At 43.5% G+C, this 17554-nt stretch overlaps 1 protein-coding gene across 1 annotated transcript in view; it reads left to right on the forward strand.

The window, feature by feature from the left end:
- Positions 1–17554, forward strand: part of LOC140426644 (LIM homeobox transcription factor 1-alpha-like) — a 1145411-nt gene that overhangs the window by 4957 nt on the left and 1122900 nt on the right. Inside the window, exon 3 of the mRNA XM_072511710.1 lies at positions 16989–17175. Within this exon, the coding sequence (XP_072367811.1) occupies positions 16989–17175 (187 nt within the window). The remainder of the gene's footprint in view (positions 1–16988; positions 17176–17554) is intronic.

A 17554-nucleotide genomic window follows, 5' to 3' on the forward strand; every position in this document is an offset into this window, starting at 1 on the left:
CACATGTGCACACACATACAAACATACACAAATACATACACATTCAGATAAAGACACATCCACACACAAACCAAGCGGTTAACCCGGCTTTTCGCTTACCCTGACTCACATTTATCTTAAACGGACCCAATTGCCAGACCAGTTGAAACGAAAGCAACAGAAGGAACGGTTCTTCGATATTCTCCGAACTAGAACCTTGGCTAAGAATGAAGCAGGTTAACACAGATATTAGATAGAAAACATGGTTACTAATTCTTCAAACGACAAATCATTTTGAAGCAATAGAGAAGTCTCCCCACCCACCCCCTCCCCTCATAGCGAGGTGTAACGTTCGTTACTTCGGCTCTGTTTGAAATGGCAGCCTTATCCGGAGTGGGCAGTGATATTTAATCTCTGCTTATTGCATTGCGCTGTTTCCTCAGAGAATCACCCACCTGCCGGTGGGCTTGTCCGGGTATACCAGGGACTCGGTGTGGTCAGGAATGTGAACGCTGCTGGCCTTTACACCCCGGGATACAGCGAGTCGGCAAACAAACGTGACGGGTGGGGCAACATATTTCGAGGCAAAGATTTATTACCAAATTCAGATCCGGAGCGGTTTACAAACTGCGCAGCATATACAAAAAGCAAATGTATTCCGTTCTGAAATCTCCTTCAAGCGAATGCTTTTGAAATGGTCTACAGTTTGAAACTATTGGGTTTAGAATGGTCGATTATTTTTAGCTACACTTGCCACATTATTTCACTTTGTGATTTGTTCCGATTGATTGTAAGGGCGGGGTTATGAAACACCGAATGCCTTACCAAAATTGGCCCACAGGACTGATACACCGACATATACACAGATAATTAGCCCATAGATATATACCTGCACAAACACCACCATATACATACATAGATCACAGATATGCACGAAGTTGAACATACCCACCGTCCACACATTTACATGTACACATAGATTTTCCCCGCACAGTAACAATTCCTATCCCCATAGGTACACACATTTACATGTACACATAGATTTTCACTGCACACATACACCTTACCAATGCCTATCTGCATAGGCACACATATTTACATGTACATAGAGAGTCTTCCTGCAAACATGCACTATACCAATTCATATCTCCGTAGGTACACATATTTACATATACACATAGATTCATCCTGCAAACATACATCATACCAATTCCTATCTCCACAGGTACACACATTTACATGTACACATAGATTCTCCCTGCACACATCCTTCTGCACTGTAAATTCTATGATACTTCTTACCAATTCCAATCTCCGTAGATACACACATTTACATATACATGCACAATATTTGGCATTAAATATTGGAACTCACATTTTCTTGCCAGTGCCTACGTGTGCACCTTATTTTTATAATGTGCATATATTTATTTAAAGGTACATCTGGACATTTGTGTATGTGTTGCATATGCATACATAGAGTCAACCCTTTAAATATCCACTGCAGACTTACACACCCGTTCCTATACACAGTTACAAACACGGAGATTGCACATAACTGTGCACTTTACCGTTCCTGAACATTTACTGTGCCTAGACTACCATAGGAGCAGAAGTAGGCCTTTCGGCCCACGGGTCTGCTTCACCATTTAATGAGATCATGACTGATGTGATAATTCTCAATTCCTCTTTCCCGCCTTCCACCCGCCATCCTTGATTCCCTTACTGATTAAAAATCTGCCTGTCTCAACCTTGAACAGACTGAACGACCCAGCTTCTACAGCTCCCTGTGGTGATGGGAATGGAATGAAATAAACGGCCACTAATGCATATTCAGACCCAACTCTATTCTGAAGTTAATAAAGTTCTGTTTGACAGCAGTAATTAGCTTCTGCGTCCATCCTATGAGCTGAAGGTAAGATGCACACACCTCTCACACTCTGCCTTTACTGTGAACACACCCACACCACCCAGCTCTCCCTGGACTGGACAATGACAGTGCCAAACATCACAGAGCAGCTGACTGGAGGGAGGGCTTTCCCCCGGGCCGCTTGGCTGCCCCTAAAGGGCTATTCCATTTTGACAAATCCCCGCCAGAATTCCCGGGAGAGATGGAGCTACATGGTGACCAGGGAGCTGGGAAGCGGCTGTGGGTTGGGGGGGAGGGGCTTGAACGAGGGGTGCGGGTTACCGGCTACACTGTGTAACACACAAAGTGTATCCACGTGTACAGCGCGCAGGTATGTCTGCGTTTATACAAGTTCAAGACAAACTTTAATTCAACTTTGGCGCAAAGGAGCGTTAAAAGAAGAGCGTTCACTGCAGGCCAGAAGTTTGCCAATAATTTATGACTTGTCATTTCACTGGCCCAGCTCTCAGCGACCCCTTGTTCAAACCACTCACTCAGATTCTGTTTCCGAAATGAAGGAGGAGTCGAGGGCGAGAGTAGCTCCGGCTCAGGTGCGTTTCGAGCCGCCGTCAGCACAGTGAAGGTTAACAGGGGCAAGGCAGTGAGGCAGCATGACAGCCAGCTCTCTGTCCATGTTTCTCCAGCTCTCTCTCTCTCTCCCGCTCTCCCAGTTTCTCCAGCTCTCTCTCCCGCTCTCCCAGTTTCTCCAGCTCTCTCTCCCGCTGTCGGTTGTTGCACAGTTCACCCACCGACATTCTGGATGTGATGCGGGGAACATGGTGCACCGTACAGCCACTGGCTGGAGACAGGATGAAGGAACAGTGGGGTTTAATAGACTTCAATTCACATTGACTCACATACTTGGTACTATTATTGTTCCATAAACAGACTCGGCCCTTCTAGCCTGCAGTAAGATCACGGCTGGTCTGGCTGTGACCTTAACTCCACTTTCTTTCCTGTCCCCAGTACGTTTTAACTCCCTTGCCAAAAAGTTGTCTAATTCAACCGTAAATACATTGAACAACCCAGCCTCCACTGCTGGCGGGGGGGGGGGGGGGGGGGGGGTTAGAATCCTGAAATAATGACCCTCTGAGAGAAGACATTCCTCCTCATCTCGCTCTGAAATGGGAATGCCCTGATTTTAATGTTGCATTAAAATCTCTCATTCTCCAATGGTTCAACCAGCTCAATGTTTCCTCATAAGACAGCCCCCCCCCCCCCCCCACCACTTCATCCCAGGGATCAGCTTAGGGAATCTTCTCTGAACTGCAAGAAAGAGTTCAAAACTGTGCACTACACGCTTGGTGTGATCTCAACAATTCCTTGTAACAAGCCTTCCATGCTCTTCTACTCTACCTCGCAATAAAGGCCAACATTCTACTTGCCTTCCTAATTACTTGCTGTACCTGCTTGTTAACCTTTTGTGATTCACGTGGGAGGACACACAAGGGCAGCATGGTGGCACAGTGGTTAGCACTGATGCCTCACAGTGCCAGGGACCCAGGTTCAATTCCAGCCTTGGACGACTGTGTGGAGTTTGCATGTTCTCCAGGTGTCTGTTTAGGTTTTGTCGGGGTGCTCCGGTTGCCTCCCACAGTCCCAAGATGTGCAGGTTAGATGGACTGGCCATGCTAAATTACCCCACAGTGTCCAAAGATGTGCAGGTTAGGGTCGGTCCTGCCACAATGGGCCGAATGGCCTCTTTCTGTATTGCACGGATTCTCTGACCTCGATCCCCCTGTACAGCGGCACTCTGCAGTCTCTCCCCATTTAAACAACATTCTGCTTTCCTATTATTCCTGCCGAAGCGGACAAATTCACATTTCCCCATTTTATACTCCCATCTGCTAACTCACTTAACATAGCCCACGTCCCTTTGCAGACTTGTGTCCTCCTCGCTATGCGAGTGAACTGTCCCTCGATTCTATATTATTTGCGCCTCCAATTATTTACTTGCAATTTGAATATATTCGTTCACCTGATCTTTTGGAGAATTCAGAGCTAATATTCCCATTGTCAGGGGAAGCACCTATTATTTCTTCGCCAGATCATTTATAAACTGTTTATTTGTAAATTGCAGGGATATTTTCGATGCTGTAATCGGGTTGGTTACATGGATTTTACATTTTAAATCATAATTCTGTTTACATGGTCGAATATTTTAACACCCGATTCCCCCCCCCCCCCAAAGAGATTTCTGGAAATATGCAGAATAATGAATTAGGTAGTTTAAAATCAGGAACGTTCAGGCGATGCAGGCTGTTTAAAAAGCAAAGGGAGAGTGGAGGTATTTGCGCCGTCACATTACAATCAGTTACTTTGAAGGCGAGTTGGACAAGAGGGAATTATTTAAGATACTCTCTCACCCCACCCCGCGCCGCCCCAAACAGGGACGGCAGAGATTCTCCAGGTTCCCCTCAGCCGCCACTCTCAAAATTACATTATCTGATCATTTATCTCAAATAAATGATCAGATACTCTCATAAATAAATGATCAGCTACCCTCAATTCCCTGGGGGAAAGCAGGCAGTCTTGATCTCGGCTTTAGAGCTGCTCTGATAAAGCAGCACTCCCTGAGCATGACGCTGGATTGTCAGGCGCTGGATTGTCAGGTTAGACTTGAATCTTCAGCCAGACACATGCACCCCACCAACCGCAGGCTCCGAGCAAACCAGCTGAACTGACACTCGGTGATTTGTTGTCAGTTTCTCACAGATCAAATAAACCCTTGCTCACTGTCAATCAGTTTTACCTGAAAGACACAAGTTAAAAATCGTGGATATATAGCAAGACAAATAACCAGAAATTCTACAGTACTTTATTAATTTTATGTATAATATACTCAATAGGATCAGCCTATTCGAGGCACTGATAGATCAAACCTAAATTAAATATTCTGCCTATACAGATTGAAGATAAAGTAACAATATCATGAAAATGTTTTAAAATGAAGCCTGACCAACAATCCCGAGCTACTTAGCTTCTGAAACAAAATTCGCTTTATTTCTTATTAAGAAGCTGACAGCTACGGAACCTCCCAGCCTGCACAATCTTTCTTTCTGTCCTTGCCCCTTTTTATTTCGGCACACTTGCATGTACACAATTTATAACAGGAAGAGTCACCCAGGCTGGGAACGTCAGCTCAGTTCCCTCTCCACATATACTGTCAGACCGGCCGAGGTGTCCAGCACTTTCTGTTTTTACAAGAATGTAATCTGGGAGCACACCACCCTGTAATTACACAGCCTCTGGGCGGGTTTGCGTCAGAAATCATTCAAAGTTCTTCCCAAATAATTTTCACCAGGAAGTTTTTGATCAGTTCCCCCCCCCTCAGTAACAGAAATTTGTGATACCCAAATAAGGGTTTAAACAATGTTTATTTTGAAAACAGTAAGAGGTCTTACAACACCAGGTTAAAGTCCAACAGGTTTGTTTGGAATCACTAGCTTTCGGAGCGCAGCCCCTTCTTCAGGTAAGTGAAAACAAAATATCAACACTTCATAATGGCCTCCAAAACTTTCGTTAAAATATTCAAAGATTCCGGTCTCTTCAAAAGCTTTTTGCTTTAAAAAAAATTGAAGTATCCAGTTCATTTTTTTCCAATTAAGGGCAATTTAGCATGGCCAATCCACCTACCCTGCACACCTTTGGGTTTGTGGGGGTGAGACCCACACAGACATGGGGAGAATGTGCGAACACCACATGGGCAGTGACTGGAGCTGGGATCGAACCCAGGTCCTTGGCGGCATGAGGCAGTGGAGCTAACCACTGTGCCACCCAATAGGGGCCAATCTTTGCCTCAATCTATGGTGTTGGTCACGTTTTGATTCAGCAGTATATGTGCACATACACTTTCCAGTTTGCAGCAGTAGTATTCATTCTGTAACACTGATGGATTTTTAAAAAAGCTACCATCATCTGATGCTCAGTTTGTTTGCAAACCTATTTGAGGAAACATTATTTGAAGCAATGCTCATATTTGAGTGTGTTTTTGAGCAGAAAAGATGATCTTCGGCCAATGGGGGAAAAAAATGAAGTGCAACAATTAGCCAGCTTTTGAATTTGTTCGTGGGAGATAACAGGAGGTGTAATAAATTGAGGGAGAGGGCAGAATATGAGGGAGGGAGGGTCTGCGAAAGCGTCTTTGTGATGCTAGTTTTAGTTTTCAAACATCTCCAATTGATTAGAAGCTAACAAATTACCTCACCTTGTTTTGACAGTTTAAAAAGTTTGCTTTCAGCTGTGAGAAAATATTCTAATAATTAACGTATGTAAGAGAGACAAAGAATATCCTCATTTTAATTCTCTTGTTTGAAAGTGAAAGTAAGATTTGCAAAGAAAGTAAAGTCTTTAAGGGAAACCAATTGGCAAAGAGCAAAAGACAGTTTCTATCTTGCCACTCCTCTTGGAAGGGGAAATGATGAGCTGGCGGAGGATTAAGGATTCAGTGAGTGACAGTGGAGCAAGAAGGGGGGGGGGGCACTGGGGCTAAGTGGAAGCTCTGAGAGTGACAGGGTAGTAAGAAGGTAAAGTGGTACAGGTACATGGTGGGAAGGGGGGGGGGGGCATGAGTTAATAATGGAGGATGCTGGAAAAGATGCTGCTGGTTACCAACACTTATCCGATAGATTGTCAGTTATTTTTCCTAATGACAGTACTTCAGAACACCATGTCTCACACAAAAGGGAAGTAGGATGACAGAGAGAGAGAGAAGAGAGAAAGATATATAAACATTTAAAATTACAGAGTTTTACAGCAAAACTGCTCAGCCAATCTTGTCTGCACTGGCCATCAAGCACCTATCCATTCCAATCCGTTTCCAGCACTTGGTACGCTTCCTTGTATTCTACGGCATTTCAAGTGTTCATCTAAATGGGTGGCATGGTAGCACAGTGGTTAGCACTGTTCCTTCACAGTGCCAGGGACCCGGGATTGATTCCCAGCTTGGGTCACTGTCTGTGTGGAGTTTACACGTTCTCCCCGTGTCTGCTCCGGTTTCCTCCCACAAGTCCCGAAAGACATGCTTGTTAGGTGAATTGGACATTCTGAATCCTCTCTCAGTGCACCCGAACAGGCGCCGGAGTGTGGTGACATCATTGCAGTGTTAATGTAAGCCTACTTGTGACACTAATAAAGATTATTATTATTCAATGCTTCTTAAATATTGTGAGGGTTCCCACCCCTACCATCTTTAGACAGTGAGTTCCAGATTCCCACTGCCCTCTGGGTGAAAACGTTTTTCCACAAATCTCCTCCAACTTTACTGCACCAGACCTTAAATCTTTGCCCCTGGTTATTGACCCCTGTACTAAGGGGAAAGGTTCCTTCCCCTCTGCCCTATCTATGTCCCTCATAATTTTGTACACCTTGATTAGGTCCCCCTTCAGCCTTCTCTGCTCTAAGGAAAACAACCCTAGCCTAACCAGTTGTCTCTTCATTTAGAAGAGGCTAGAGAGAAAATACAGAATGACTGAAATGGAAGATGAAAAATGAAGAATTAGCAGAACGAAAGCAGTTTATATTGGGAAGAGAGACCATATTCTCCGACACGCCACATGCAATGACATAGGATGTAATGACACCCTGGGCAAGTGCGCGGTCATTTCCAGCTCCACTTGTCCCAACACAAGTGAATTAACCAATAATTCTTCTAAAAATACCCAAAGTCTTTGGCCCTTAGCTGCCCAATAATTCCAGTCACCAGATTTGTAGATTTAAACACGATTACTGTTTATTTATACCAAGAACTATTGTGAAATATGCAGTAAATACAACTGGATAACATCAAGCTAATACCTACTACCCATTTTAACTGTCCCACCTTCTACCTACACACACAAGACAAAAAAGCACAGAGAGGTGGAAAGGGGTGAAAATAATAAGGATGAAGGTCAGAAGATAAGAGTCTTTGTTTAAGGTGGTGGTTCTTTAGCCCTCTGGTTGATAGCTGGTAATGGTCTTCTTTGCAGAATCATTCCTTCAGGATCCCTTTAGATTAGAAAATTCAGTACTCACAGGCAGCAGGCTCCCTGGAGACACACTTTAGTTCTTATTGAACTGAATCTTCAGCTTGAGGTTCACATTCAGGCTATAACTTTCTGGTCAAACCAGTGTGTGGTTTGACTTCAGGCCTATGCAGTCTCAAGAGAATGACATCCAGACTTGCTGGAGAGAAAGTCACCCCCCCCCCTCTCCCCCAGTGGCTTTCTGGAGAGGATTAGTTGATCTTTTTGAAGAGTGTTAGTTAGATCTCTTCATCCAGGCACCCAGAATCAAAACTGAAACCCAACTGGAACTTTGTGACCCTGAAAACATTGCAATGGGATCAGAGCCAATTACCACCTGTTACCAGACATAACACAGCCTTTTGGGCCAATTCATTAGCCATCAGCCAAATCCATCAAACCGAGACATCACTGACGCCAGCAAGTCTGCAATCACCAGTCTGGACCAGTACAGCCTTCAGAATTCTTCTATTTGAATTAAAGACATAGGCCACTGCTTCTTTCTGCTTGAACTAAAGATACAGGCTGCCTTAAAGACACATGTCCATAAATCATCCATGGATCAAAAATGTAACAGAAAAAGTAAAATGGGCATTAAGGGAATAAACAGGAAGGACCCTTACAGGGAATAGGATAAGTAATATTTTAAATGTTTTGTATATAGTACACACCTCATAAGTGCCAAATTTGCTCTGTACAAAAATTCTATCACACTTTGTTCATAACTCACAAATATCACATAGCGAAACTCACAGTGAGCAGTGCCATGCCAGATCTCTCATTGTATTTTGCACATCACCTGCATAGTGTATACCCCTTGCACACTTACTTCCTGTAAGCACTCTGTTCAACAGCTCTCCAATTATTATAACAGTTAGTCACCTTCAGCAATGGTAGGTTAGATTTGCCACTAAATAAATAAGTTATCAAGATCTCTGTGGTGCTTGTCTCAGCTCGCCAAAGTTCCCTGGAGGTTCAACAAAACTAAGAGCTTTATTCAGGAGATGTTAACACTACATGCCACAATGTTGCACTGCCAAGTTACCCACGCAAATGGCCGTTGATGTCCTCTCCGATGAATTCTCACAAGCATTCTCTTAAAGTGCCTTGTTCAGCTGCTAGTAAGGAATCACTGAAAATACTATAAATACCCAACACTAACATACAGAAAGAATCTCATCTTTCTCTTAAATATGTATCTGCATTAACCCTAAAAATTATGTAAGTGAATACATTCAAACAAAAACGGAAAATGCTGGACAACCTCAGCAGGTCTGACATCCGTGGAGAGAGAATGGAGCTAACGTTTCGGTGTGGATGGCTCTTCGTCAAATCTAGAGAGCAAAACAGAGAAACAGAATTCAAACTGTCTGGCTAAGAACATAAATTAAAACACTGCATTGCCCCATAAGCTGCTCACACAAAACATAAATTAATGATCAAATGTTTGAAAGTAAGTATAATGCATTTGAACATACAATATAAATAAATTAGATTAAATGTTTGTTTTAACAAGCCCTTGCTCTCTGGATCAAGGAACAATTACATCTTCAAAGAAGCCAGCTAGAAATAGATCACTACTTGAATAAAATACTAATTAAACCGGCCATCTTTACCAACAGTTTATTGGAAAGCAACGCATTTGTCGGTCAGCACTGACGAACACGATGGCTGGTAAAAATGGTACAGTTACATTGTTACGATTGACCAAGAAACTATCTCGAAATTGACGCATGCCATTTATTTTTATTCTTAATATTATACTTGCCATACTACTGCAATTTTTATATGTGACGAAATATGGCCTTGGGACTGGGATGGTTTTAAGCAATCTCCAGCTGTCCAGGAATGAACTAGGGGTTGGCAGGTTGTGGGGGTGTTGGGATGGGTTGGGAGGAAGGGGTGTCTCTGCTTAATTTAAGGGGACATGTCACACCGACTAAAGGTCAGAATCGACCAAGTGGGTCAGATTTCTATCAATTTCTTTTGTTTAAGTGACATTTTTTTCAATTCGCTGATGTAATGGTGATATTGCTTTAAATAACTACACAGAAATCAACGTCAGTACAACAACATTTCGGGATTTGTGGCTAACAATTCAAAAACACAGCATTAGTTAGGTGGCACCCACATGTGAGTACAGGTAAAACTAAACCCTACTAATGAGTTGTATTATGATGCTCAAACATGAACACTCTCGCCAAACCTCAGTTGTTAATTTACATAACTCTAAGCTGAGTTGTCTTCACTGTTGGAATTTTACTGAAATCTGTTTGCAGCTACCTACAAGATAGAGATAGAGGAGATGGACATGGAGCAGTGCAACGCAAAATAGTAATAGTTCAGGCAAAGCAAAGCCATACAGCATTGAAATTTGTTCATGCCTAATAACAATGTTGTACGACTCAGGTCTATGGGCACAGGGGTATGATAGTATCTGCATAGGTGAGGCTGGCCACCTAGCTCATGACAACATAATGTCGTAAGAATTCGGAGCAGAAATAGGCCATTCAGCCCCCTCAAGCCTGCTCCACCATTCAATAAGATCATGGCTGATTTTCTACCTCAACTCCACCTTCCTACATGTAGTGATATCATGGTTGTGTTGTAATTCACCGACTGACCACTAGGAGTCTCATTAGTACATAGGTGAATGTTAGACTCAAAGAACAAAGGAAAAGAAAAGTACAGGACAGGAACAGGCCCTTCGGCCCTCTATGCCTGTGCCAATCACGATGCCCGAACTAAGAAAACACCTTCTGCCCTTATTCAAAGATTAGGTGACCTCAGACTGATTAGGGGGCTGGGAGAGAGATTGCCTGTGCATGTTCATACGGTTATTCATCTGTTGTCCTGTATATATTTGACTCACAGTTAATGTTAATAAATCATTTGTCGCTTTAGACCATCCGACAAGAACATTACACCACAACATCTCAATGCCCACTAGTGTCTTCAGCATACAACAATCTCTCAAACTCGGCTTGAGCATACTTGATAACTAAGCATTCACAGATCTCTGGGGGTAGAGAATACCAAAGATTCATTACCTCTTTTAAAATCCTAGGGTGCAGATCATCAGATCGGGGGGGGGGGGGGATTTGTTGCTACTTAGTCCCATTCATTTCTCCAGTGCTGTTTCTTCATTTATACTGATTATTAATAGATCCCTATTCTCATTCAACATTTGATTCCCCAATGTATCCAGATTTGTTTCGTGTGTCTTTGATGGTGAAGCAGATAAAAAGCCGTTGTTTCATGTTTCTGAAATTTCCTTATTTTCCATAATAATTTACCTATCTCTGCTTTCTTTCACTAATCTCTTCCTATTCATATACCTCTAGCGGCTTTGCAATCTGCTTTTGCATCTGTTCCTAGCCTACTGGCATGCTGTCTTTTCTCTTTCCTCATCAATTCCTTGATCCTCCTTTTTTCTGAACCCTCAAATGTTCTCAATCACTTTGTTTACCAGTCTTTTTGGCAACAATGCAGCTATAAAAATATAGGTTTACGGCGATGACCTTTCTTGATGCCGACTCCGAATAGAAGCTGCAAAGGATTTTGGACAGGGTAGTGGGTGAAAGTGAGAAGAAAGGGCTGAGCATAAATTGTAAAAAAACAAAATGTCTAGTCCCGTCCAAAAAGAAAATTACATGAGAATGGAAGATCACAGAGAAGAATGAGGAAGTCACACAAGTTTTCTTACCTAAGAAATCTGTTAACATTGGTGGGAATGTGTGACCAAGAAATAAGATGTGGAGATGCCGGCGTTGGACTGGGGTGAGCACAGTAAGAAGTCTTACAACACCAGGTTAAAGTCCAACAGGTTTGGTTGGAATCACTAGCTTTCGGAGAGTAGCTCTTTCATCAGGTGAATGAAGAGGTGGGTTCCACAAACATATATATAGACAAAGTCAATGATGCAAGATGATACTTTGACCTGGTGTTGTACGACTTCTAACTTCTTGAGTGAAGAGGTGGGTTCCACAAACATATATATAGACAAAGTCAATGATGCAAGACGATACTTTGACCTGGTGTTGTACGACTTCTTACAAGAAATAAGATGAAGGGTTAAAATGGAATATAGAAGAAAGATTATGATCAATTCACAATTAGCCATGAAAACAAAGCTGAGAATCCTGGAGTGAGACATCACACCAATTTTGAGATACAGAAGTGAATGTTGGATGATCAGTGAAGCAACACAGAGAAGAGTTGAGGCTGCAGAGCTATGTTTTTTGACATGAACAATGAAGACATGTCGGACTTGTTGCACCCCCAATGAAGAGGTGCTAGTGAAATTTGAGAGCAAAGTAATTATGCTGACCAAGATCGGGACGAGACAGACAAATTTCTTGGGCAAGAAATAAGGAATCACGATCTAGAAAGTGTGATGCTGATGCGAAAGATCGGTGGTAAAAGAGATTGAGGTAGACAAAGAACCTCACAAACTGGATGAATATATCACCAACATGAGGCCCATGATCACCAATGACCTCTTGGGGCATGGTAACTGTAGACAGAGATAAGTCTCTTTCTTCAACTGCCACTCCCCTTTAACTATTCTTGTTAACTACAGTTGGAATACTTTTTCTTTGGAATTTTTGTCCTTAAAGGAATGTATATTTGTTGCAAATTATGTATGAATACTTTAAATGCTTGTCCACTAAGTTTCTCCATCTACTTCAGCCAACTTTCCCGTCATACCTATGCCATTTACTTTGTTTAGGTTTAATGCTCAGGTTTTTGACTTAACAAAATTACTTACAAAGCTAATTTAAAATTCTATCATATTATGTTCTCCCTTCCCTAGAGATCCCATTACTACAATTTTATTAATTAACTCCCTCATTTGACAAAACTAGAACATTAATAGACCATTACCTAGATGATTCCTTCACTTATCGATCTAGAAAACTATCTTGGATACATATTAGAAATTGTTCTCCACACTATTACTGCACACTGGGTTTGCCCAATCTATATGAAGATTAAAGTTCCCCATGATTGCATTCTGTGACTATAATTTCCTGATTTATACTCTACACCACACCATAACACTGTTACGGGGTCCATAACCTCCGCCAATGTTTTCTGCCCCTTGATGTTTCTTCGTTCCACCCAAATGGATTTTTTCACATGATCCCGAGTTAAGATCCTTTCAGTCTACTATCTTTATCCATGACCAGGGCTACCCGTCCTCCATTTCCATTCTGTTCTAAAAGTTAAGTATCCTGAAATATTTAACTCCCAACTTTGGTCACTTAGCAACCACATATTTGCATACAAAATGATCAGGGGGTTGGATAGGGTGGACAGTGAGAGCCTTCTCCCGCGGATGGAAATGGCTGGCACTAGGGGACATAACTTTAAACTGAGGGGTAATAGATATAGGACAGAGGTCAGAGGTAGGTTCTTTACGCAAAGAGTAGTGAGGCCGTGGAATGCCCTACCTGCTACAGTAGTGAACTCGCCAACATTGAGGGCATTTAAAAGTTTATTGGATAAACATATGGATGATAATGGCGTAGTGTAGGTTAGATGGCTTTTTGTTTCGGTGCAACATCGTGGGCCGAAGGGCCTGTACTGCGCTGTATTGTTCTATGTTCTATGTTCTACATCTCCATGGGAGAGTCTTCAACCTTTGAGGTTCCCGAGCATATTCAGGAATGGGGAATAGTTATCACCTCAGGGCTTTGGATGTGATATATTCTGTTTATATAATTAGTTGAAATATTTTAAAGTAAGTGCAACTCAAAGAACATAGAACATACAGTGCAGAAGGAGGCCATTTGGCCCATCGAGTCTGCACCGACCCACTCAAGCCGTCACTTCCACCCTATCCCGTAACCCAATAACCATCCTAACTTTTTTTGGACACTAAGGGCAATTTCGCATGGCCAATCCACCTAACCTGCGCGTCTTTGGACTGTGGGAGGAAACCCACGCAGACACGGGGAGAACGTGCAGACTCCGCACGGTGAACCAGCGGGGGATCGAACCTGGGACCCTGGCGCTGTGAAGCCACAGTGCTATCCTCTTGTGCTACCGTGCTGCCCGACAAAACCCAACAAAATTGCTTACCCACCATGGAACCCTTTCAGGACAAGGTTCTGAAATATTGGGAGCAATCTAACAGAAAGAAGAGTCCTGTTCTGGGTGGGATTAGTGGGGCCATTCTGAGCGCTTGTAGCGGCCGGAATGACCCCGCTATCAAATGGCACTCTGCCATTTTTTGGGGCCTCAGTGGGGAATGCCCTGCCAAAGCTGCACTCAGTCACATTTCCTACACTGATGGCGCCCAAACTCTCGACCCCCGACAGGACCCCCAGACTCCCCCAGTGCCCCAACTCACCTGTTGGGGGATCCTTGAGCAGCCTTCTCCCGCACCCCACCTCATACTGGCAGGGCATCCCCTGGCCTGATCCCCAGCATGGGCAAAATGGCACCTGGGGACCTTGGCACTGCCAGCCTGGCACTCTACCTGTGTTCTATGGGTAGTATTTTCACCAAATGGCACACTTTTCCACTTCCCTCTCAGCTCTGCCATTGGATCTGTGTCTTCTTTTCCAGCTGTGCCTTAACGTTCTTCTCATGTTTTCATGAACTGCACTGATCATTTCATGGTTCCGCATTTTGTCTGGTTTAAACCAGCTTCTGTTACCAGAGCAACCTGAGATTACTGCCCATTCCCTGAAACTTGCCTGTGTTAGTTTTTCTTTCTGTTCTGTACTTCTTTTCAGAAAGAATCTTTGACTGGGAAATTAGTGTATCCAACAAAATGTGACAAGTGATCTGTGCAGATGGCAGTTTACGCACATACCCCCACACCACAGATTTAATTACACATGGGATCTTTTGGTTTTGGTGTGTGGGGGGCATATTTACATTTCTTTCTTGTTGAAGTGGACAATGAGAACATTTTGGAAAGATCAGGTTTGGCATAAAATTAATCATTAATTTCAAAAAAACTTTGAGGTATGAAGAAAATAAACAACATGCTAAGTAAAAGTAAAGCAATGTCAGAGCAATAAATTGATTATCATAAATGAAGTAATTAATAATAAATTAGTAGCGTCTGAGAGGCTGAGTGTATGTGTGTCTGGCTCACTTTCTGTCACAAGGAGTGCACTCACTCACCCACCCACCTTGAGAGTGGATGTCAGTATGTGTTTTTGTGGGGGGGTGTGAGAAGGTGAATGAGACCCCAGAGTCTGGGAGCACTTTATACGTGCATTCTGTCTCTCTCTCACTCACACTCTTTTTCTTACACTGGCAGCGAGTCACTTCACACCCACCCGCAGCCTGGGCCTTCACAGCCTCTTTTGCCCTGGACCCCAACAGCCTCTACTTTCCCCGGCCGCATTTGATCCCCTAGGCCCCGGCGGCCTCTTCTCCCCTAGGCCCCGGCAACCTCTTCTCCCCTGGGCCCCGGCAGCCTCTTCTCCGCTGGGCCCCGGCAACCCCTTCTCCCCTAGGCCCCGGCAGTCTCTTCTCCCCTAGCCTCTGTTCTCCCCTGGGCCCCGGCAGTCTCTTCTCCCCTAGCCTCTGTTCTCCTCTGGGACCCGGCAGCCTCTGTTCTCCCTGGGGCCCCAGCAGCCTCTTCTTTCCTGGGCCCCGGCAGCCTCTTCTCCCCTGGGCTCCGGCAGCCTTGTCTCTCCTGGGCCCCGTACCCCTGTCCTCTCTCCCTCCCTTCCTCAACTCTAGAAATGTTCTCTTTATTGCCACCGCACCCTTCCGCTGGTGAGCCTACCATCAACACACACAGGAGAGGAATGGCCTGTGGTTGGAAAAGCAGCCCCTTGCAGAATCCTTCAACCTCACTTATCAATCTTACTGGTATTTTGAACAGTGGCTCTGGGGGCCACATGCAATGTGTCCGGGGGAAGTCTGGCTTGCAATCTGCGGGTTGGACATGTCTGTTTCACAACTACCCAAGAGGACAGATGGGTTTAACATTTAATCTGAAAATGGCACCTAACAGTGCAGCACTCAATCATTACTGCACTGGAGCGTCAAAGCAAATGTTTGCACCCAAGCCCCTATTACATGCAGGTCTCCCCTAAAAATGTGCCTATAATTCAGTACAAATGTCTTCCATCTACCTCCTCAGGTTGATACAAATGATCCTATGGGATGATTCAAAGAAGAATATGGTATCCTCCCAGTGTTCTGGGCAATATATATCCCAATATATAGCCAACCTCACTAAAACTGGTCTTATTGTTCATTGTGGGATCTTGCTGGTTCCAAATTGCGCTTTCCTACATTTCACATCCCATATTTCATCAATGACTATACTTTTAAACCGGTTTCCTTGGTTGTGAAGCTCTTTGAGATGTTCTGAGACTGGGAAAGGTGCTTATATAAATGCAATTCTTTATTTCTTCAATTGGCAATCTAATTCAAAGCATCAATGAATTTGGCTGGTGTGGGAATTGACATTTGCAATCGAGGGCCATCTTCAATGGATAACAAATTAGAAGGATTTTCACTGCGAGTGTTATCGTCTGTAATATATCTCTGTTCAAAATTATAAGGTATATCCAAGTTTTAGAATTCTATCAATAATAACTCTTTACAATACAGTCTTGAAATAATCCCAAGTTTTACTTACGGATACATATTTAATGCATCCTTTACTCTCACTCTCCTTCAATGAAATGCCCACTAATTTTTCCATTCAAAACTCCTTCCCTCCATCCCACAGCCCCTATAATCCTTCATACTTCCACTGATTATTTCTTATGTCTGTTCATATGTCTAAATCATTCCTTTCATTGATGTTTTCATTCCAACCTCTACTCTTCTATTCAATTCGCTCTCTTTCTCTATAACTATTCACCTATCTCTATCTCGCTTTCTATGTCTTGATCCAATTCTTTATCACGTTCCATTTCCCCACTTTCCATTTCTTCAACTTATTTTTTTCATTGTTGTATCTGACACACTCCGCATACAGACTGACCCCTTCCAATCTGTGCCTAAGTTCCGATACCAGGGAAAATGGGTATCTTGAAGGTGTTACCTGACAGATGGCTGAGCTTGTGGCATTAACAACTTCACGGATTCCTCCTGTCTTTTCTCTCCAGGGTCCAGTGGCAAGGAAAGGGCGGTATGTGAAGGCTGTGACAGGGTGATCTTAGACCGCTTTCTGCTCAGGGTGAATGACAGCTTTTGGCACGAGCAGTGTGTGCAATGTGCTGGGTGCAGGGAGCCCCTCACCACCACTTGCTACTACAGAGACAAGAAGCTTTACTGCAAACACGACTACGAAAAGTAAGTGAGGAATAATCTTCTCATTAAATAATGTAAAATGTACAGACCCCCACCTCCTCCCCCCTGCCATCAAAGTTGACTTCTGTTCAGATGATTCTCTGCACCCCATCTCCACATACTGTTACCAGATCAAGGAGAACAGGCAGACCATCTGTTGCTAGATCTCTGACAGTGCCTTGCTTGAACCACAGCTGACAGAAGCCTCAAAGGGAGTGACTCCTCTTCCATTGTCTCTCTCTCTCTGGGAGAGAAGTGGATGACACGTCAGTAAATTGTGGGCATGTACTGTGTTTGACCTACCTCTCCCTGCGGTTCCACGCTAAGAACTTCACACGGTTAATACCCAAATCAGTGCTGTAAAATGTGATGTGAAATAATT

The sequence above is a fragment of the Scyliorhinus torazame genome, chromosome 7 (genome assembly GCF_047496885.1).
Source record: "Scyliorhinus torazame isolate Kashiwa2021f chromosome 7, sScyTor2.1, whole genome shotgun sequence".
Taxonomy (NCBI): Eukaryota; Metazoa; Chordata; class Chondrichthyes; order Carcharhiniformes; family Scyliorhinidae; genus Scyliorhinus; species Scyliorhinus torazame.